This window comes from Triturus cristatus, chromosome 1_2, assembly GCF_964204655.1.
Source record: "Triturus cristatus chromosome 1_2, aTriCri1.1, whole genome shotgun sequence".
Classification (NCBI taxonomy): Eukaryota; Metazoa; Chordata; class Amphibia; order Caudata; family Salamandridae; genus Triturus; species Triturus cristatus.
In genome coordinates this window covers 908,151,616-908,175,657 of record NC_140580.1, presented here as the reverse complement: position 1 = coordinate 908,175,657, position 24,042 = coordinate 908,151,616, and the positions used below count along the sequence as shown (strand labels likewise).

General features: G+C 48.9%; 1 protein-coding gene across 2 annotated transcripts in view; it reads right to left on the bottom strand.

The window, feature by feature from the left end:
- The window catches only part of C1_2H1orf159 (chromosome 1_2 C1orf159 homolog), a 273,746-nt gene that overhangs the window by 27,888 nt on the left and 221,816 nt on the right, over positions 1 to 24,042 (bottom strand). For both annotated transcript variants that reach the window (XM_085609641.1, XM_085609644.1), the window contains exon 7: positions 19,829 to 19,963. In XM_085609641.1, the coding sequence (XP_085465767.1) occupies positions 19,829 to 19,963 (135 nt within the window). The remainder of the gene's footprint in view (positions 1 to 19,828; positions 19,964 to 24,042) is intronic.

Here is a 24,042-nt window from a genome sequence, read left to right as displayed (position 1 = left end):
GAAACCGGGACATTGGCAGACATTATTTTTGGTTAATTTCAGTGACATTTGGGAGCAGCAACTTTTAAAGTACATTTTACATAACTCTGTAAATTTGGCATTTCAGGTAAGCCTGGGCGAAGCACTACGCTACGCTCGCGTAGTTTGCGAAGTTCGCGCTACTTCGCACTACGCGAACTGCACGTAGCACAGTGCGAACACGCGTAGCGTAGTGTTGCGTAGTGCTGCGGTCATTTTTTGCTTGCTCGCGGTCCTCAACGTCAAGTTGGCGACCGCGAGCAAGCAAAATGACATCCCGGCGAGACTTTTTCCTTGTTCACGATCAGCAACATCAAGTTGGCGATCGCGAGCATGGAAAATAAACCTCCCGGCGAGATTCCCAACGCGTGGAGGTCAGGTTTCTCATTGCGAGGGGTCGCGTATGCTCGCGACCGCTCGCGATGAGAAACTACCAGTTCGCGTTGAGAAAGCTGCCGCTTGAGTAAAAATCTACTCGAGCAGCAGAAAACTACAGCTCGCACTGTGCAAGATGCCATTTTCAATGATTGCACAGTGCCGGTTGCTTGTCCGCACTGTGCAATCATTGAAAACAACATCTTGCACAGTGCGAACATGTTACTACGCAGTTCGCGAAGTGCTACGCGTAGCTCGCGTAGTGTGAACTTCACTTTGCGTAGCTTCGCGAAGTGCTACTTCGCGAACTACGCCCACCCTTAATTTCAGGACTAATGGTTTGGCAGTACTCATTTTAAAGCTCGTTTCTCATCATGATGGATGCTTTTATAATATCCATGTGTATGTGGTTACCTAAACTGTTTGCTACACGATATTTCCAGCTACACCATGAATTGTATTATGCAATGTATTAGATCAGTTAATATTTTACTTGCAACCAGGCTGGTATTTTAGCTGTAGTAAATAATGTAATGTAACATTCTGGGTCACACGCCGATTGCATACACGAGAATATGCTTTCTATGTCTATTTATGGTCTAATGGGAAGGGCTATTTATTGTGCATGTATTTTGGCGCCAAACTAGATTGACAAAGAATTTTTGAAATCCGAAACGCGTCTCTCCTTAACTCTTGGATTGAGGGCGACCTGGCAGAATAAATTAATGCTGATTCTTCTAACTCCTCGAGTCCGTGCCTTCTTCCATGGAGTTTCTGTGGGAGCTGGATTTTTGTGTTCATATAGATATATATAATTCACTGAAAAAACCATAGGTTTCACACATGTTATAGTTAGCGGAAATTTTACTGATAAAAAACCAGTGAAATTCCCCCGTTATAGTTAGTGCAGGCAACTATAACTCACGCGACCGCAATCCTCTGCTGATGCTAATACTGTATTTAGACACTTATATGCCCATGTCTTCTTCCATACATTTTTAGCTATACATATATTACAAATATTTTTTTTTCATAAAGACACATATGTCATCAGCAGAAGATTGCGGTCGCGTGAGTTATAGTTGCCTGCACTAACTATAACGGGGGAATTTCACTGGTTTTTTATCAGTAAAATTTCCGCTAACTATAACGTGTGAAACCTATGGTTTTTTCAGTGAATTTGCAAGGTTTTTTAAATGCTAATTCCTAACTATAACGTGTGTGAAACCTATGGTTTTTTCAGTGAATTTGTACGGTTTTTTAAATGCTAAGTTACTTTACGCCATTCGAGGTGTGCGCGCCCACTTAACGCAGTTCGTTCCGTGCATGGTTTTTATCAACTTTAATAAGCCCTGTACATTTGGTGGCCTTCGGCCACCAAAAGCACAGGGGGTGGGGTCAATGTGGATAGTGTTTTTTTTATTTCAATTTTATAATTTCATGTTGCCAAAATTTAGTTTTTTTTACCTATTAATAAGCCCTGTACATTTGGTGGCCTTCGGCCACCAAAAGCACAGGGGGTGGGGTAAGTGTGGATAGTGTTTTTTTTATTTTTATTTTTTTACCGTACGCTTACGGTAAGCGTACGGTAAGCGTACCCTGCGAAATTGCCGAAAAAAAAATAAAACCGTTTTTGCTCTTGGGGGATGTTTGTGGACTCCCTCAACATGACTATGTGGGAGGGAGTTGTCAAAACAGCCCCGTAACATGTTTTTGGCCATCATGTTTGATAAACAACACTCAGTGCGAGAGACAAAATGGCGGCCGCCGCTTCCTGGTTTCGGCCGATTCGAATGTTTACTAAGATCTAAGAGCCAATCAGAATCGCGCTCGCGCACGCCACCGTACGCTTACCGGAAGCGTACGGTAAGCGTACCGTAAGCGGGCTCAGATATATATATTGATTTAAAGGCTATTTTCTCAGAATCTACTGAACAGATTTACACCAAACCTACAAAAGGCACTTCCTTGACCTAGGGACTACCTCTCTGCCAAATTTTGAGTAATTCTGTTCAGCCGTTCGGGCTGTAGCTCGTTCTAAAGGTCCTATGAAAAAATGCATGGGAAAAACGCGTTTTGGGACCCCCCTTTTATCTCAGCCCCCGCTTGACGGATCCCCCCCGAGACTTTCAGGGTAGGAGCGGAGCGTAGCGCCCCACCTATTTTGAGAAATTCGCGAGGATTCGTCGACCGGCGCCAAAGTTATTCAAAATAGAATGTTGAGGTTTTCCTATGGAAACGTGGTCCTAACTATAACTACCTACTGGCGACCGCCAGTAGGTAATATATATATATATATATATATATGCGTATTGGAACATATGCGCACTATCGCAAACAAAGATTTGAGTTACCCTGTTGCAAGACACTTTGCCATCAAACATAAGAGCAATAGGGATCTATTACAATACTTCAGTATTGATCACGTCCCGATAAACAGCAGAGGGGGGGGGGGTAGAGTGCTGAGACTCCGGAGGCTGGAGTTTCGATATATTATCGACCTGCAGACAAAGACCCCTAAAGGTCTAAATAGTGGGGAGGAATTGGCGGTACATTTGGGTACATAGGTCTGGTAAGGTTGTACCTGCATGATGAAATGTTTTCTTCTGTTAATCGAGCATGAATGCACAGTAAGGGCTAGCCGATACACGGCAACATAACAATATGGATGTTGGACTTGGCCCTTTTTCCCAGAAATTTTTCGCTTTTCTGGGAAAATAAATGTGTAAATGGAAAGACTGAATGTGTGCAGACTGAGTTTCCCCATTTTAAAAATGTAAGTTAAGATGGATGCCAAAGCTGTGTGGTTGCGCCGTTTGACTGAGCAGGGTTGACAGTCTAGGCATTATTTCCCAGCAGCCCCAGCTTTTGGAGGGAAGCCTGGCACCCAGGGTGCTCTACCCCTCCCCCTAGGCCAGTTAGAGCCAGTTTCCCCAGACGCTTCTAGAAGCTTCTGGCACTGTCTGGAAGGTGGGGTGAGGGGCGTCAAAAGGGCGGAGCTGGGCTGCCATGCAGTCAGTCAGAGGGTGGACCTGGGAGAGAGGGGACCTGCTGCCAGGGGTTACCGCCACATAGGCCTGTGTGCTGGGCCCTGAGCCTACCTACCCCCCCCCTACTGTCCACAGGGCGAGGGAAAGCTATAGTGGGGGCAACGCAAACCTGGAAAAGCCTTCGCAGGAGTTTAGGCGGTAGGATCAGTCAGGGACCTATGCCTCTGAAAGTGACAGGGCTTAGGTGCTGCCTTTCAAGTGAGTGAGGGATCCTGAACTACCCACTGATCTGGCCCGGCGAGGGGAGAATCCAGGGACGACAGGCAGAGACTGAGTAGTCCGCCTGCAGCCACCAACGCAACTTCCCCCCCCTCAAGGAACCCTCAATCAAGGGGCAGGGACCAGAGAGCGCTTTATTCAAGCTGCCCGAGGAAGGAGAGCGCTATATCCGGTGAGCGCTACATCTGAAGTGACTGTGTTCTGCTGGGGGGCGCTGTCTGTCCACTCCCCTGTGATGTCGCCATATTATTGGTAAAGCGACGCCAGTGGGAGCCCACCCCGCGAGATATCGCTGTCGGCGCGAGTGCCCACTGCCTCGGCGCTTATTCCTTACTTCGGGAGCCTACCCCGCGTGTGTGCCACCTTTGAAGGTTTACTCACCACATCGGGAGCCCACCCCGTGTGTGTGCCGCCACGTGGTGTTGGTGTTTGTGCCAGCGGGAGCCTACCCCGCGGCTCTGATGCCCAACGCGGGTGCCTACCCCGCCAGCGTCTTCGGCTGAAGGCGGGACCCTACCCCGCACTTCAAAACTGACTAAAATCACCGCCGCGACCCGAGGTAGCGTTGGAGGCCGCCGCGCTGCCTGCAGCGACCCGGAAGGTTTGTGGATCGCCGGGCGGGGGCGGAGCCGAAGCCGGAAGTGATCGCCCGGTCGAGCGGGGCTCCCGGGAGGCTGGGAGAGCCCCGCGGTTGTGAGGAGAAGTGTGCGGAGGCCTAGGGTGAAGTCCGGTGAGGATCTGGCATCGGCGGGGGCTCCCGGGAGCGGAGGAGAGCCCCGCGTGAAGCCTGCCCTGCACTGAGCCTCGCAGGCTCCAGAACGAAGTCCCGGGTCCCAGGAGGGGGGGGCCCGGGCGAAGCCTGAAGACGCGCTGCTGTGGTCGGGGGCTCCCCGGGACTGAGGAGAGCCCCGCATGCGGCGCCTACAGCAACCGAAGTCCGGAGCCGGCCCCAGGAGCTGGTGAGTGGGGCCTGGGGTTTTGCTCGGTGGGGGGGTGTCGGGGTACATTGCCGGTGCCCGCCCCTAGTGCCAGGAGCCTGCACAGCTGCCCCACCTGACAGCGGGCAGCTGCAACGAGCCGGCTTCAGTGTTTGGGAGCCCTTTCTGGAGCGAAGGCTCCCCCCACAGACAGGGCCTTTCTAGGAGCGGGGGATTGGGATTGAGAGGGCGACGGGGCACATTGTCGGTGCCCGCCCCCCCCCCTTGCACCAGTGTGACTCTGGCCAACGCGGGACACGGGAAGAAGGGACCCGGGGAAATATTCCCCAACGAAGGCTCCAAGCCAGAACCAGAGGTAGCGCTTGGTTCCCTGACATTGGGAAGCGCTGTAGGAGCTGGCAAAGTCTACGGCTCCAAGAGCTTGCTATGCGGAATGCCCAGTGAGGGCCATATATTAAGCGCCAGTTTGCCAGGTGTAGCACCATGCTATAGTGTCATGTTCAAAGCGCTATGGTAAATGAGGGTTGTGCAGCGCTAATGATGTGCTATGTTCAGCGCTAGGTCCAATGGCTATGTTTATGTGCCATGTGCTGAGCGCTATGGCCTTGCCATATTTGAAGTGCCGGGGTAGAGCTGTGATTGCTGGCCTAATGTTATGATAGGTGCAGCGCTAGGGTAAATGCCTGATTTAAAGTGCGATTCCATTGCCCCGTGCAGCGCTATGTTTAGTTGCCATGCCCTGCGCGCTAAGGCCTTGTTTTAACGCGCTATCGCCGTGAAAGGTGCAGCGCTATCTTTGAATGTCATGTGCTTAAGTGCTATGTTAATGGTTATGTCTAAATGCCAGGTTAATGTATTGATGCTCTGCCTAATCTAATTTCCTGCCTCAAGGGATGCCCGGGACGGTCATGTTTATTGTGATGCTGTGAGGTTTCCTTTACAGGTGTTCCGGCCTAATGTCTCACGTCATGCCCTGATGTATTTTATTGCAGGATTAATGTGGATGGATGGGAGCTTTATTCCTCACGTACAATTATTTTATCTGTAAATCGCAATGATTCCGGCAGGGGCCCGATTGGCCCTGCCCTGTACATAATTCCCCCCTGTAAATTGGAACCGGGCGCCAGTTGGCGCAGTGTAGAGATTTCCTGACACCTAGTGGTTTTGCCAATACAAAAGTTATTTCTACCTAAACTGGTGTAGTGTCTCTTTTTGTAGTGTGCCTTGTGTGTCGCATGTGTGTACTGCGTGGATGCTTTGCACATTTCCTCTGGAGTTTGGCCCGCCTGCTCTGCACCACGCTACCCGATTCCAACATTGGTGTTCAGCGGTGGGATAGGACTTGTGTTTGCGCAGTACCGCAGCGACCACGGGTTGCACTGCAAACTGAGTGTGTAATGTAATCTCAGGTTTTGGGGAATTATTGTTTTTTCCATAATTGTGATTTCCTCCTGGAAGTGTTTTTAAATTGTGTCCCCTTGTTGCACTGTGGGTGGTGTGTCCCGGGTGTACCTTGCCAGGATGGGGTTGACCTACAACGAAGGTGATCTTGGGGAGTACACGGAGCAGGAAGTGATTTATTTCTGCAGGGAGAGAGGGATACCCCCAGTAGGCAACACATGCAGGAAGCTATTTCTCTATGAGGCCCTCAAGAGGGGGGAACCCTTAGAGATTGGTGGGGACCTGTCAGATTACCCCTCCGCATATTTAAAGGGTGGATTTAGTGGAGACCCGGAGGAGGACCTCCAGTGTAGGGAGGACTCCGAGAGTGAGGGGGCCCAGTCCATAACCCAGGAGGTAGGTGACACTGACGAGGAGGAGGAAGATGACCGGGGGGAGACGCCAGTATCGAGTAAGGACACCAGAGTTAGGGAGTCCAGCGCTGGGTCCAGTCCCGGGGGCACTGCCCCGTCCCTTTCCCTGTCCCCAGAAGAGTGGGTAGATAGGAGGGAAGAGAGGGAGCATCAGCTGGCGCTGGGAAGGCTCAAGGTGGAGCTAGCGCGGCTGAGTGTGCAGGAGAAGAGGCTAGAGACGGAGAAGGTCCTAGCGCAAGAGAGGATGGCGGAGGCAGAGAGGGCCTTTGCCAGGGAGAGACCAGCTCGGGAGGGTAGGTTGTCCCCTGAGAGTGGTTTTTGTGGTCTGGATTCACCAGTAAGGGTGGGATCCAGTGGTGGCAGCGAGAGTGGTTCCAATGTAGGGTGTCCCACTCCCAGAGCCCAGGAGACGGTGCCTGATTCCCAGGAAGAGGGGGACAGGTTAGAGTTCAGGGGCAGGGGAAAACTGTCCCACCAGTCCTGGGGGGAGTTTGTGGAGGTGTGTGGGACTGCATTGGAGGATTGGGTGGTGAGGAGTGCAGTGAATGAGTGGGAAGGGCTGTGCCAGGTACTCATCCGGGAGCACATGCTCAGAAATTGTTCCCCCAGGTTGCGTCACCACCTAGTACAGTGTGGGTTCTCCGACCCAAGGGAGCTTGCACAGGAGGCAGACCTCTGGGAGAGGGCCAGGGTGTCTGAGGAGGCATTGGGGAGTGACCCTGAAGGGGGTGGTGCAGGAATCTTCCAACCCAGCGAGGTGGGAGAGGTGGCGAATAGCCCAGCTAGGTCCCCGGGAAGAGAGAGGGTTGTAGGGCCTCACGACCTATCCATAGGAAGGAGTGAGACGGGGAGGTGTCCCGAGGTGCCCCAACCGCAGTCTCAGGGCCTGGAGAGTTCCGTAAGGGGGCCCCAGGTTGGGAGCCTAGGCTGTCCTGATGTGCCGCCCGGTGAGGGGGAGCCCCTAGTGTTAGGAGGACCCGGGGCATCTGTAATTAGAGCTCCCGAGGTTCTGGGGTTGGCCCAGTTGCAGGGTTTAGATCCTGGGCTGGGATGCCAGGTTCAGGGGTTGCCTGACCTGGCGGGTGGGGCATCTGTTAACAGTGTCCCCCCAGAATTGACTTCCCGGGGTACTTCTCCAGGTGGGAGGGTGCGGAACTCTGGAAGGGGGTGCCGAGGGAGGAAGGTCTCACCTCGGGCACCGGCTCAGCCACAGGGCCTAGATCCTGGGTTGGGAGGCCAGGGATGGGTACTGCCTGACCTGGCGGGTGGGACATCTGTTAGCAGTGTCCCCCCAGAATTGTCTTCCAGGGGTGCTACTCCCGTTGGGAGGGTGCGGAACTCTGGGAGGGGGTGCAGGGGGAGGGAGGTCTCACCCCCGGCACCGGTGCAGCCTCAGGGTTTAGACCCTAGGCTGGGGAACCAGTTGAAGGGTCAAGGCCCTGGACTGGGGAGAGAGTGGTGGTCTGAGGGTGCCTCGCATGGGAGTAGGGTGAGGAACCCCAGAAGGAGAGGTAGGGGGAGGAGAGCCTCGCCCCTGAGGGATGGTCAGCCTGAGGGTGCGGACCCCAGGTGGGAGGACCAGTGGCAGTTCGGAGCTGCAAGGAGGAGGAGGAGAGTGGTCAACGGGTACTACGGGCCTGGGGTTACTGCCCCCCACTCTGTGAGACCGCAAGGGCCAGAGACATCTGGGTGGCCTAGGGGCCAGTCTTGGCCACAACCAGCTAGGGGACCCCCGGGTGGTGGCTCAGTCGGTCGAGGAAGGTTTGAGAGAGGGAACCTTCGGGTTCCAGAGTGGAGGAGAACCTGCGGGTGCTCCTGCAGTTGCGGGCCTGCGTCCACCTTTTCTCGCCCTAAGCAGGGAAGCCCATCAAGGCATTGATCGGTCTACCCTGGCTTTTGGCTGGAAGGGGGTTGTGTTGGACTTGGCCCTTTTTCCCAGAAATTTTTCGCTTTTCTGGGAAAATAAATGTGTAAATGGAAAGACTGAATGTGTGCAGACTGAGTTTCCCCATTTTAAAAATGTAAGTTAAGATGGATGCCAAAGCTGTGTGGTTGCGCCGTTTGACTGAGCAGGGTTGACAGTCTAGGCATTATTTCCCAGCAGCCCCAGCTTTTGGAGGGAAGCCTGGCACCCAGGGTGCTCTACCCCTCCCCCTAGGCCAGTTAGAGCCAGTTTCCCCAGACGCTTCTAGAAGCTTCTGGCACTGTCTGGAAGGTGGGGTGAGGGGCGTCAAAAGGGCGGAGCTGGGCTGCCATGCAGTCAGTCAGAGGGTGGACCTGGGAGAGAGGGGACCTGCTGCCAGGGGTTACCGCCACATAGGCCTGTGTGCTGGGCCCTGAGCCTACCTACCCCCCCCTACTGTCCACAGGGCGAGGGAAAGCTATAGTGGGGGCAACGCAAACCTGGAAAAGCCTTCGCAGGAGTTTAGGCGGTAGGATCAGTCAGGGACCTATGCCTCTGAAAGTGACAGGGCTTAGGTGCTGCCTTTCAAGTGAGTGAGGGATCCTGAACTACCCACTGATCTGGCCCGGCGAGGGGAGAATCCAGGGACGACAGGCAGAGACTGAGTAGTCCGCCTGCAGCCACCAACGCAACTTCCCCCCCCTCAAGGAACCCTCCATCAAGGGGCAGGGACCAGAGAGCGCTTTATTCAAGCTGCCCGAGGAAGGAGAGCGCTATATCCGGTGAGCGCTACATCTGAAGTGACTGTGTTCTGCTGGGGGGCGCTGTCTGTCCACTCCCCTGTGATGTCGCCATATTATTGGTAAAGCGACGCCAGTGGGAGCCCACCCCGCGAGATATCGCTGTCGGCGCGAGTGCCCACTGCCTCGGCGCTTATTCCTTACTTCGGGAGCCTACCCCGCGTGTGTGCCACCTTTGAAGGTTTACTCACCACATCGGGAGCCCACCCCGTGTGTGTGCCGCCACGTGGTGTTGGTGTTTGTGCCAGCGGGAGCCTACCCCGCGGCTCTGATGCCCAACGCGGGTGCCTACCCCGCCAGCGTCTTCGGCTGAAGGCGGGACCCTACCCCGCACTTCAAAACTGACTAAAATCACCGCCGCGACCCGAGGTAGCGTTGGAGGCCGCCGCGCTGCCTGCAGCGACCCGGAAGGTTTGTGGATCGCCGGGCGGGGGCGGAGCCGAAGCCGGAAGTGATCGCCCGGTCGAGCGGGGCTCCCGGGAGGCTGGGAGAGCCCCGCGGTTGTGAGGAGAAGTGTGCGGAGGCCTAGGGTGAAGTCCGGTGAGGATCTGGCATCGGCGGGGGCTCCCGGGAGCGGAGGAGAGCCCCGCGTGAAGCCTGCCCTGCACTGAGCCTCGCAGGCTCCAGAACGAAGTCCCGGGTCCCAGGAGGGGGGGGCCCGGGCGAAGCCTGAAGACGCGCTGCTGTGGTCGGGGGCTCCCCGGGACTGAGGAGAGCCCCGCATGCGGCGCCTACAGCAACCGAAGTCCGGAGCCGGCCCCAGGAGCTGGTGAGTGGGGCCTGGGGTTTTGCTCGGTGGGGGGGTGTCGGGGTACATTGCCGGTGCCCGCCCCTAGTGCCAGGAGCCTGCACAGCTGCCCCACCTGACAGCGGGCAGCTGCAACGAGCCGGCTTCAGTGTTTGGGAGCCCTTTCTGGAGCGAAGGCTCCCCCCACAGACAGGGCCTTTCTAGGAGCGGGGGATTGGGATTGAGAGGGCGACGGGGCACATTGTCGGTGCCCGCCCCCCCCCCTTGCACCAGTGTGACTCTGGCCAACGCGGGACACGGGAAGAAGGGACCCGGGGAAATATTCCCCAACGAAGGCTCCAAGCCAGAACCAGAGGTAGCGCTTGGTTCCCTGACATTGGGAAGCGCTGTAGGAGCTGGCAAAGTCTACGGCTCCAAGAGCTTGCTATGCGGAATGCCCAGTGAGGGCCATATATTAAGCGCCAGTTTGCCAGGTGTAGCACCATGCTATAGTGTCATGTTCAAAGCGCTATGGTAAATGAGGGTTGTGCAGCGCTAATGATGTGCTATGTTCAGCGCTAGGTCCAATGGCTATGTTTATGTGCCATGTGCTGAGCGCTATGGCCTTGCCATATTTGAAGTGCCGGGGTAGAGCTGTGATTGCTGGCCTAATGTTATGATAGGTGCAGCGCTAGGGTAAATGCCTGATTTAAAGTGCGATTCCATTGCCCCGTGCAGCGCTATGTTTAGTTGCCATGCCCTGCGCGCTAAGGCCTTGTTTTAACGCGCTATCGCCGTGAAAGGTGCAGCGCTATCTTTGAATGTCATGTGCTTACGTGCTATGTTAATGGTTATGTCTAAATGCCAGGTTAATGTATTGATGCTCTGCCTAATCTAATTTCCTGCCTCAAGGGATGCCCGGGACGGTCATGTTTATTGTGATGCTGTGAGGTTTCCTTTACAGGTGTTCCGGCCTAATGTCTCACGTCATGCCCTGATGTATTTTATTGCAGGATTAATGTGGATGGATGGGAGCTTTATTCCTCACGTACAATTATTTTATCTGTAAATCGCAATGATTCCGGCAGGGGCCCGATTGGCCCTGCCCTGTACATAATTCCCCCCTGTAAATTGGAACCGGGCGCCAGTTGGCGCAGTGTAGAGATTTCCTGACACCTAGTGGTTTTGCCAATACAAAAGTTATTTCTACCTAAACTGGTGTAGTGTCTCTTTTTGTAGTGTGCCTTGTGTGTCGCATGTGTGTACTGCGTGGATGCTTTGCACATTTCCTCTGGAGTTTGGCCCGCCTGCTCTGCACCACGCTACCCGATTCCAACAATGGAGGACTAATGAGGTGGTCTAAAAAGCATGCGGGTGCCGATACACGGCGTGATTTATATCGCATAGATAATTGCATCCTGCATTTTTGTAAAGAAGTCACTTAAACGGTTGCCTTGTTTTCAGTACGATATGTGTAATGTAAACAAGAACTAATGATCTGTGCAATTATACCGAGCAAATATTGCTGAATGCCGATACACGGCACAAATCAGGTATAAGGTCAGTAAGTATAATTCTAAGATGGCGACGATAGTCGGCATTGTAATTCTAGTCAGTCTTTAATGATAATGATCTTCTTAAAATGCATGACTTTAAGATGGCGCCGATTATCGGCATTGGAAATGGAGCCCGTTTTCAATTGCAATGCTCTTTTATGATATTTAAATGAGGCGCCTTCCAGTGTGATGTGTAAACACTGAAGATGGAGTCTTCCAAAACGAGTCTGTTGTGCTGCTAAATAAATTTGGTACACCACCCCAGCAAGTGCTATTACTCTCTAGTCGGAGGAGAGTTTGGAGCGAAATTACAGTTGGCATAACTAACACAGACCAAGGTCCACACATCCACTTTTCTATAGAGCTGGTGGTAACAAGAGGTCAAGTTATTTACTCATTTCCTTAACTGTTATCTGCTACATAATTGGGTTTTATTTATTTTTACCTAGCTAGACATTCTCAATGTTGTGTATATAGAATAATCAACTTAGGCACCAGACACACTGCACAAGGAAGTAACATTATGACCAAAGTGCTATAAAACAGATCAACAGCCTGAGGGCATGAGTTATACTGAACAGGAAACAAGACCAAGGATTAAAGTCATATGATTGAAGGAAACAGAAAAGACCAACAGCTCGACCAGACAGGGATAAAAGTCTCAATAAAGGTAACAGTTAGACTGCAATAGATTGGAGTTCCTTCTGCTGCAACTACAGAATTACTGAAGGGGATCAGGCCCATGCGACCTGCACACCAGTGACTAATACTCCTCACATCTTCCCCCACAATGCAACCTCTAAAATCAGCCCACCTTTTAAGAGCACAAAGTGCAGGAGGGTTTGACACAAGAGAAAATTTGTAAAGGAGATATGAAAGTGGATGGCAATGCCTAGAAACAGGTGAGTTGACAAAAAAGAAACAAGTGAGTGGTAGAGAGTGAAAGGAGAGTGTAAGAGTACAATGAACCCCTGAGGTTTCATGGGCCTCGTTCAATGTATTACTTGCTTTTTTATTTAGCATTACACCCATACTGCAAGGACTCCTGCTTTGATCTACCTTTACAGTCTTAGTTTCTTAAATGAGTATTTTCTCTCAATTCATATCACAACATCCTACCCACCAGCGCATGGGCGAGACACAGCTCTGGTGTTTGGCGTTCAACAGATCCTTTCCTCTACCTGACCTTCAACTGCCCGACTGACCCGGTTGTGCATGTCGAAACAGTGCGGCTCTAGAATTATTAAAGCAGCAATGCTGGTTTCATCACATGGTTACAGCTGTACTGGGTGGCTCAACTTGTCAACATTAACGATTACCTCGCTGGCGAGAGAAGCAGCCCAGCACATAGGCTAGACTTATTTGGGAAGCCAGATACTTGGTTTTCTATACAGAGCTGAGGCTCCCGGCTCACGTTCGACTATCACAAAACTAATGTTACGGGCATGCGGAGACCAATGACTCATAGTGGCTGAGAAAGCAGACCCCTGCCTCTGGTGGGGAGACTGGCCTTCATGCATGGCGAAACTGCAAGGATTTAGAGTGTGGCACTACACTGTCTGGGATCGCCAAACTGGGCAACATATATGAAATCTTTTGATAAACTAAACACAGAATTGTCTGTCAGGGTAGGAGGCTCAAATTATTTTGTATACTTTCTTTAATATCTCAGCAGCCCCACATGTAGAAAACAGAACCATTAAACATCAGGGACTTCAAATCCCATCAGTCCCCACAAAAGTTCACAAGGCCAGCCAATTGAGCACATCAGACATCATATAACAACATATTCAAGGAAAAGGATGATTTCTTCGTTGCTCACAGCCAGATAGGTGCTCTTCCTTAGAATTATTGTTATATGCTTGTCTTTAGAAATGTGCGTATGTCAATATTAGTACTGCTTTGTAGCTTTGGCTTGGCATGTTTGCAGTCTGGGTTCGCACCCTCGATTCTCTCGAACCCTGAAGGATAGTGGAGAGGCCCCTGTCCCTTGAGCTTTCTCCTTGGCGGCTGCCTCTTGCTTTGGTCCACCCAAAGGGGAGGACGTTGGCTCAGCTTTTTAGCAGGATCAGAGCCTCTCAGCACATTGCCTGCATGCTTCCACAGAGGACATGTTAGAGAGAAGTCGCAGAGTGTGGTACACATTCTTCCTCGCTAGGGGAACTCGTGCTGGGGAGATGCTTGTGTCTCTCTGCCCTGCATTTGAAGAAGATGTGCGGCACGATTTGCTCAACCCTGTCCGTCCTCTGTTGTGAGTGCGATACACATCGTTTTCTGTGTCAGGGGAATATTAACATATGTTAAGGTTGCACGCCCTCGTGGTGGGCCTTTTTCATCACGATTGAGCTTAGGAGAGCTCTTACCATTGCTTTGAGGCCCAGCTTAGGCCCTTCTTCCATCAACAACTGTGTGGGTGCATACCCGCCTTCTTCATCCCTGTGTGCCCAACTGGTAATTTCTGTCCTAATCATCTTGTTCCTGAACATACATGGCAGGAATTTGGCGAGAGGGTAGTTTAGAGGAGGAGTGAGAGACAATTGAAATGCCGAAATGCCTCTGGATGAGGAGTTTGTGGACGCAGTGGATGTCACTCTTCAGAGGGCCAAGTCACTGGCTCTAGAGCCCGTGAGCAGGAAGTTGTTGATGTTGACTGCACAACAGAGCATGAGGTGAGTTATAAGCCCATGGACCACCCCTCCCCTCCAAGTACCTCAAGATGCTCCTCTGGCACCCTCACTTATTAAGGCCCAATCTAAAGATTGCTTCCCCCTCCATCTGGCACTTTTGAATGGAGCTCTTGAAGTGTAAGCTAAGGTCTAGGGGATACTTTAGACCCCAATCAACCTGGGATAACCCCCGTCAATAAGGACCCAATTTCTCCCTGCGAGAACCAGGATGATGAAGAAGATTATGGGGACCCTAATGCACACGACTCAGATAATGAGCCAGGGCCCAGCAGACCTTAGAGACCGGAAGGCAGTCCAAAACGCCCCGGGTTGGAGTTGCCTCTTAGAACACTGGCACTTTTATTACCAAGTTCATCAAAGATCCTAAGAAGGACATAGAGTGCATCTGGAAAGCCTGGCAGAATAAACTACTTAACATCCTAGGGACCCTGACAAAGATTTTAGGTATGGCAGAGGAGGCTAAGGAAACGGTCAAAATAATTTTAACGGATGTTGTGTTGGGCTGGGCACAGAGGGCTATATGTTTCCTCAGAAATGCTAACTGCGCTCGCTACTGAGAGAAGGCGCTCCTTACTGATCAAATCTGAAACCAAGTTGGGAGAACTGGCTACTTCTGAAGTTGGTATAGTTGTGGATGGTTGCCTATTTGGGGAGCCATTCTTAAAGGGATTAGGTACATTTGTTACAACCTTTTACTCGGTGAAGAAAGCCTAGCTATCTATGAAGAAGGCCTTCGACAAACAGCTTTTTGAAGGGGTCGGCAGAGGCAGGGGGAGTTCAAACTGCCCATACTCCCTACCCTTCCAGAGGTCACAAGGTAGTTGACAGTTCAGCTATCAATACCAAGACCACTGCAGCTTCTGCAGTTTCTTCCCAACCCACACCCACGGTGGAGGCGAAAGAGGCAGCTTCTGTGAAGTCGCGAATGCCCCAGTCGGCCATCAGGTAAGGACTATCTCTTCTTCCCCACCAAATGTAGTGAGGCGGTTGGCTCTTTTTCTGCACAATTGGAGGTGTTTCACCAGGGACGCTTGGGTATTACAAACAAACTCTGGTTCACAGATAGTTTTACAACACCCCAGTCCAAATCAAAAGACCCAAACCAATCTTTTTATCATAAGAGGACAGAGCGCTTTTTTTCAAGGAGATCGATTCTCTTTTCTGCAAAGGGACAATTGTCCTATTGACTCTACATCCCAGGGGCTTCCTAAGCAATTTGCTTCTAGTGGAAAAGAAAGACAAGGGCTTATGCCTAGTGATCCATCTGAGAATGCAACCAGTGGCTGGTGTATCGACGTGTCAAAATAGAAGGTCTTCATCCCTGAAGGCATATTCTGTTACAGAGTGACTTGGTGGTCAGACTGGCTCTCCAGGATGCTTACTCCACAATCTCAATATTTTCCCCTCATCAGCGTTTTTTGCTGTTTGCTTGGGGAGGGTTCAAGGTCTCAGCACTTATTTTCGGCCTCTCCTCCGCTCCTTGGTGCTTTAGAAAGGTTATGAGGTTGGTGGTGAAGTTATAGTGTTTCAGGGGGGTCCGGCTGATCGTCTACCAAGACAATCTGTTTAAACTCCAGACCAGTCCTCTCTACTTCAGCATCTAGTCTTGGACCAGCTTCTTTTGAGCTATTTGGGGTTTATTATCAACGAAGTTAAGTCTGAATTCTTCCCCTCCCAAATCAATGGGTTTACTGGGTTTCGTGATAAACTCGGTTTAGCATGCTCTGAAACTAACTCACAAGAAGTTATCCTTAATTCGGAAAGAGTTGAACCATGCAATTTCGAAGGAGCGCGTATATCTGAGATACTTCACCAGGATTGTCAGTTTATTGGCATCATCGATTCAGGCAATCTTCCTGGGTCCCCTCCACTATAGGGGCCCTCAGCATCTTAAGGCTGCCCATCTCCAAGAAAGGGTTCCCCTAAACGGTTTTGGTCACACACTCTGCTGAAGCCAAGGTGAAAATGCAATTGTGTCAGGACTAGGCCCGGGCGGAATTGGCGGAATTTGGGTAACTCCGTTTTACGCTTGTAATGGGGATTTCCTGCCAAATTAGGAAAATTGGTGCGGGGTGGAATTATTCAGCTGTTTGGGCTGCACAGGAACAATGCGAGGCTCCACAATGTGCACTTGGGAGCGAGATCTACTGCCCCAGGCGTGATTTCCAGTCGCCACGGAGCCTTCCGGCACTATTTTAAGCACCGGCAGACACAAATACATTTTCTACTTGAGCAGCAGCAAATTCAATACGGATGGCTGCTCTCTCTTGCACAATGCAATGGTGCAGTTTGCGCTGATTTTCAGCACGGAGGTGAGCGTGTGACCTTCTCTGTAGGGCAGGTCACACCCTCATATCCTCGTAGGGATCTTTTCCACCGCAATTGTTACGCAGTCGTCTACCTTGACCTGAAGCACTACAGTTGCCCGTTATTTGGTGAGAACGGGGGATCCGAACACATTGATTGATTGTAGGTATTACTGACTTATTTGCCGTTGAGATCTTTAGATATAATAGGATATTTTAGATATATATACCCAGGACTGACTAAGAGTAGGGACACCGCATTCATTTGGTCCTGAAGAAACGCCACAGATCCCTCCTAGACCTAACAGGCGTGAAACATGTTCACCTTTTAAAGCACCCATTAAAAGACTGTCAGGCCCCGTAATGATTCCGGACAGTCCACACCTTTTTAACCCGGTCAAGGGGACCACTGATTAAAATATCTTCTGGTACCCCATGGGTAGTTTTAGGCCTCTTTATTTCGCCACTGAACTTTCCCCACACACCTGCACTCATCATCACGGCTATATACAAATAGATATACACGAAAGAGCCCTCTCGCAAGGTCCATGGGCATTGCAGCGTCGGCCCCACGAGGAGCTAAGCCCGATGATGACGCATAACACTCACATGGGTGTGTGAGGGCACAACCTTACAATGAGGCAGATTCTCTCACTCCACTCACATTCCAACAAGATGTCTCTTTTCCAGGAACAGCTACCCTCCTTGTGTATTAATATTCTTACTTGGGAGCAAGGGTGCTGGACCTTTAACTGCTTCCTGTCCCTATCTCTTCTGTGATTAATAAGGTGAACACGGACAAACATTCTGAGAGCAGCGGACTGGTCATTTGGCTCAACGTTTAAGAAGTATTATTTTAAGCCTGTTACACACATGGCATCAGTTGTGGTGAGTAAGCTTAGAACAAGCATAATCTGAGCCTCTGGTCCAGATGTGCAATGAAATATTTCCTAGCTAACATGAAGGAAAGTTTCAAATCTATTAAGGACACGGAGGCGAATTTTTATCCCAAACAGAACGGTTCCAGTCAGCTTCTTGCCCTGCCCTACTCTTTAACGCTGAACTCTTCGTTAGGTAAAGTATATTGTTTGGTTTACAAGTCTTCCTCCACCTAGGTTAACGGGGTGTATTGTTATCAATAGTTGACTTCAGATAATGTTCCACTTGTGGCAAATGGTATTGTTATGGATTTCAGTTGGCAATATAGTTCATGGTTTGTACTTTTACAGGCGCTGATCAGAAACAGGATTTTCAGTGAGGAAGATCTAACAACCTACTGTATCGCATGAAAAAATAGGAGTACTTTTCTTTGGAGATGTTGTTATATGTTGCCTGATGTACAGGACCGGCTGACCTTGTGAACTTTTGTGGGGACTTGAAGGTCCTGATATTTAATTTTTCCGTTTGCTACATGTTTGGCTGCTGAGCCATTAAAGAATAACGTAGGCATAATCATAGCTTCTGTGTCCCTAATAGAATAGAATATTTCCTTCAAGTTAGCGAGCACATTTTTCATTATCATTGCTTACTGGATGTACTGGAGCCCTATCGCGAGTGGCTAACGATGCTCCCAGAATTTAATCAACAGGAAGCAAAATTCTCCATAGAAGTGTTGGTGAAGAGGACCATACCCAAGTTACACCACTTCCTAAATTCCAGCGCCCCGAATCTCTTAAATCCATAAGTACTGGGAAATAATACAAACACTCCCTATCAGCAGTAGTGGGTTGGACAATCAAACACAAAATAGCACTCCTGGACATATCAGACTGGGTGGAAGGCAGATGATACAGATGCATCGGAATGGGCAGCCTAATAGCCAAAAGACATACTTTATGATACTGGAGATCAAGTGCTCACACCTTGAAAGCATTTATAAAGCTAGGTGATGTCCACAAAGGCACTGTAAGATCTTGGCAGCTTGGTAGGTTCACTTCCATGACTTTGCTTCCAACATTAATGTCCCACTTCTTTCTGGCCCATCCTCTTTCCATTTCCTAACACCCTCTTCCTCATGCTCCCTTGCGTCTACCATATGACATGCAATGAATGACATGAAAAGATCTAGTCTAAACTTAGCAGACTTCCTTATGAAATATTGAAATACTTGAACGGGTGTTAAATTAAGGTTCTGTGAAGATGTACATGGTCCTGGGCAACATCTAATCAGAACTGGCTACAGACACACACTATAACTCTGTTGAGACAGTCTCATTTGTACAGAAAAAAGTGCAGAAAACTCATTAAGAAATCTTTGGAAATAAACAAAACAGTGAAGACGAAATGACCTGGGAGAGAGTGCTGTAACCAATGGCGAAAGCAGATTAGTGAACTTTTTAATAGTTTGGGAAAGCTCAACTGTTTCATTTTTATTACCTTATTATGTGGAGGGATACAAAATAATACCCGAGAGGATTCATAACAAATGTTTGACGACAATAAATTCATAATTTAGGGGACTACCTCTGGGTGGGGCACGTTATGGGGTGGATCCTTCTGATTATACAACACGGGGTGATGCAGCAATATAGATGTAACCTTTTTATGTTGCTGAATGGAACGAACTGTAAAAAATGACAAAACGTTCGGATTCTTTAAGAAAAACTATTTTGGAAATCCTTGCAATAAGAAGGACACCCAGCAAATGTGAGCAATTTCACAGCATTTCGAACACGGTTAGTTAATTAAATCAGGGTACATGCTTTGGTCACTACTGTTGAAGAAATAGTTTTTGAGAAGTGGAGCAGAAAAGCACAAATAGGTTTTTGACAAGAGAGGAGCACAAAAGCCTCAAATTACAGCACGTGTTAAGATTAAGTATATAATGATGTCCCCTTTCAACATTTGGATGTTACTGAGTAAAACAAACTTTTGCAGGCAACATTATAAACCCCCTATCCTTTCAAAAAAGCATAAGTGCAGGCCCTCAAAGTTTCTCTGAGGGAATTCACCATTTGCGTCCCAGAATGCAGGGTTGCCAGATACTTAGACTGCCTAATTTTCATTCCTCTTCATTTTTCTTTCTTCCACGTAAGTTCCTGTCTCTTCACGCACTCTTGTAGGTTATTTTCAATCCCTGCTTCCTCTATTTGTAACCGCGTTGCTCTCTTTCTCATCGCCCCCCTTTATCTCTCTTGCTATGGCTCAAAGTCTGATGATGAAAAGTAAATTCCGGTCTGCGAATACAAGTCCCAGTGAACCACACATGCAATTACTGGCACATTAAGCACTGCCCCTAAACAAACTCTTAAAATATGCAGCATGCCCTCTGTCCCTACCTGGTAACAGATATATATGGACTAAAACTTTCCAACAGTAACCTCGTGTCAAAGGCTCCAATGGAATGAGAGGCGTTTGTTTGCCTTCCTGAATTAACATCGCGTTCAATATAAATACATGTGCTAAGAATGAGAGGTTTGTATTAGCAGTTCATACCTTTGTTCTTTCTGTAGAACACATCTGGTAGCCTATTAGCACGTTTGAGATAGAAGAAAGATGCCACAGACAGTATTAGGAAGAGGCTGATGAAAAGGGTGCCTAGAAGAAGAGACACAGCCACCTCTGGGCTCCCTGTGCAGAAGAGAAATAACATATGAATTCATCAGTCAGGGTTACAAAACGCAAGTCATAACAAATGTTCTGCATAGAAGAAACAAAATCTAACAGAGAACCATATTCAGACAAACATTTCCTAATTAGAAATCTCTCTAATCATTCATGACAAATAATTTTAAAGAAATATCAAAACTTTGAAAAAGCTCTCAATTAGCCCAGAAATGCAGTTGTGTTTTTGAGCTGACACTTCCGGATATATCATTTGGATATAAATCTGTAACAATTGTTTTGAGTTTGACTAGTCAGACCATAGAAGCACAAGAAAAGAAGCTCCGAAAGTATCATCCTCCATAAATCCACTGTTAAACCTATTGAATACATATATCACATTAAGTGTTTTTCCAAGACTTAAACTCTTCCCCCTTCAAAAAAGCCCATTAATAAACTTGAAGGTTATGTGCAAAGGTCCTGTTGGTTGAGAAAACCATAACCCTAAAAGCTTCCTCCACTTTGCGTGATTAACTAATACCCACCATCTTAAAATTAAACTGGGCCTATTACTCATCTTGTAATGTGCAATTTTTCCATCAATGCCTTTCTGTCTCTCTCCCCGAAAGTGACCGTAGAAGCTGAATATCTCTGGCTGGAGAAAATACTTGACCTCACCCACATGAGGGAAATACACAATGTGTGTCCACAGGGCAGCAATAGTGCATACAAATGGTAAAACTGTTAATATTGATAGAATCAATGCCAATGTTTATAATGATAAGGAACAAAACCACATCACTATTATCAAATTGGCCCGGCATGAACTCTCCATCAACCTCCACTCAGAATTATGTATCCAGGTAGGCTCTGCGACCTACGCCTGAGGTTACTGATTGACAGGTCACATGTGGGGTGGCACGTAGGCAGAAGGTACATGCGCGAACAGGAAGCTCAAGTCAATCCCCCAGATAAGCACAGCAACACCACAATGGTCCAGGGAGATTGGCCCCAATATAGCATACATGGCCTGAGGGGTGCACGCAATCCCAAAAACAATAAAATCAGATGCCACATGAAGTAACACATTAGGAACACCCAGCCAATCAGGACACAGCACACACAGTACATGCAATGATCACGTGCAACTCATGCCGGACATCTGGACACGCTACCCACTGGCCCCCATTGTGTCCATGGAAGGTCGAGGACCACCTGCATTTGTTATGATATGCTAAGGAAATTTGTAAAGCGCAACTGTTACCCTAAGGTTCCTGGCGCTAGCTACAATCCTCCGAAGAAGCACCAAATAAAGAAACCAGGGTGAGCATTTAATCAAAAAGCCAAGTTTTTGAGGCCTTCCTGAATTCCAGTAAATCCGAGATAATCCCCAGGTGGAAAGGAAGGTTATTTCAAGCCTTAGCCGCACAGACACTGAAACTTTTACCTCCAAACCTGGCTTTTTTTGTAGGTGGTACGATCACCAATTTCGCTCCTATAGAGCGCAGTGGTCTATTGAGCACATACCACTGGAATTGCCGCTTCAAATGGTCAGGTTCTGTGCCTTGTAGAGCCTTAAAAACTATGCAGAGTGATTTAAATTGCATTAGTTGCTTGACAGGTAGCCAGTGGAGTCTACGGATTTCACTAGAGACAGATGCAAATTTGGGTATATGTGTGAGCAATCTCACCGCTGCGTTCTGCAAAAGTTGGAGTTTATGCAAAAAACGCTCCTGAATATTCAGATATAGATTGTTGCAGTACTCTAGCCTTGACGTGATCAGTGAAGTAATCACCAAACACTGACTGTCCTTTGGCAAAAGAGGCAGTATTTTCTCGCATGACCTTAGGACGTATGACGTGGCCGAGGCTACTGCATTAACTTGGGGCCCAAAGTTGAGTCTGTCATCTATTAAAACTCCCAGATTTTTTACTTTCCCAGTGGCAGTCGGGAGAGAACCCATACAGTCCGGCCACCAACCTGGGTTCCAGAAACTGGGATCATTCCCAAACAAGACAACCTCCGTCTTGCTGGAGTTGAAGACAATTTTGGGACATCCACTTCCCCACTGCTTCCATGCAAACTTGGAACCGTTTAACTATTCCCATCTCCTGCCCGGGCAGCAGTGACAGCACAATTTGTGTGTTGTCAGTGTAAGAGGTGAGGCAGAAACCAAAGGAGTTGATAAGGGGGGCCAAGGAGGACACATACACATTGAAAAGTGTAGGAGTCAAAGATTACCCCTGTGGGACTCCGCATGGCAGACAGAACAGAGTGGAGTAGAATTCATCCAATGAAACAGTTTGCCATCAGTCGGAGAGAAAGGAATTCAGTAGTTTCTAGGCTTTACCTTGAACTCCGCATTCCCGCAACCGGTCCATCAACAAATCGTGATGGACCGTATCGAAGGCTGCAGAAAGGTCCAGCATAATCAAAGCAGCCTTACCACCCGGGTCTAGGGCTGCCCTGATCTCATCCATAGATTTTATAAGTGCGGACTCCGTGCTATGACCCTGTCTAAAGCCATTTTGGGTGGGATCCAAAGCTAGGGTGAATTTGCAGATGAAGACTCAATTGGGCATTCATTCTTTTCTCTACCATTTTTGCCGGAACAAGGAGACATGATATGGGACAGAAATTATTTGGATCCTTAGGGTCCAGACTAGGCTTTTTAAGGAGTGGTAGTATTGAGGCATTTTTCCAGGCTCTAGGAAAGTGCCCCTCTGAGAACATTGCAATGAACAGAGAGGTGAGTGTCAGCGCAATAGGTTTGGGGGTCATTTTTAACACTGAGTCCGGACACGGGTCGTAAGGGGATCCTGATTTAGTGGACATAAGAAGAGTATAAGTGTCCAAGATGGATAGTGGAGCAAACGTGTCAAAAGTGGGTTGTAAATCGGACATTCGCTTATGACCCTTTTTTTGGTCCATTGTCTCCTTTGTGGTTGGCCCTTTGAATGTAGAAAAGATGGACTCTACTTTTGCCAGGAAAAATCTGGCAATTTTGTCACAAAGTCCGTGGCTCATTGAGATGTTTGCTGGGTGAGGTTGAGCCAGACTAGTTACTGTTTTGAAGAGCTCTTTGGCCGAATTTTTAGCTAAGGTAATTTGGTTGGCAAAGAACTCCTGTTTAATCTTAAAAAGTAGTTATTTGTAAATCCTGAAGCTTTGATTGTAGGTACTTTTTTCTGATACTTTGTATTCTTTCCTCCAATTTCTCTCCAGCCGTTTGCAACAAACTTTCTGGTCTTTAAGTTTCTGCGTGTACCAAGGAGCAAAGGGTTGTGCCCTGTTAAGAGATAGTATTTTCTTCGGGGCTAATTTATTACATGCTGCCTCCAGCCAATTGGTGTATAGCGTGGTGGCTTCCTACACATCTGGAGGCATAAAATGTGCTGTGGCTATGAGTAATTCTACTAACTCTGAACCCTCCACTTTATTCCATGCTCTGGATTCCTTCTGTCTCTTGAGGGGTCTACCAGCCGCGCAATGGTTTGGGATGGCCTACTCAAACAATACTGCCAGGTGGTCTGATCACTCTTAGAGCAACAGGCCCGTAAATGCGAGAGATGGATTGTTAGAGAAAATACCATCCAGCGTATGGCCTGCCACATGTGTGGGTCAGATTACTTTTTGCCCAAGCTCGGCGCTGTTCATCAGGTCTATAAGGGTGACCGTATCTAGATCCTTATGCGCCTCAAGATGAAAATTAAAGTCTCCAAGTATAGTGTAGGGGTTGGCGCACATCTCCTCTTCCAGTAGATTTCCCAATGATGTTACAAAGGCATTCCTAGGATCCGGCGGTCTATACAATAGGGTGCCTTTGAGCGTATGGTGCGAGGCAAAGGTGAGGCTAAAATCCACTGCCTCACACGCTGTATTTGAGGCTGTGTGAAAAGCTGCATTAATTGAGTCATGGCAAATTATCGTTAGTCCCCCCCCTTTCCTGTCTGGCCTCTTCACGGTATGGCAAAGATAACCAGGGGGTGTGGCTTTGACTAAATCTGGGCCTGAAGCCTCATCTGTCCAGGTTTCAGTGATGAATGCCACCTTTATTTCCTCTTCCTCGATGAGTGATGCACACTTGATACTGTGTTTTACCAGA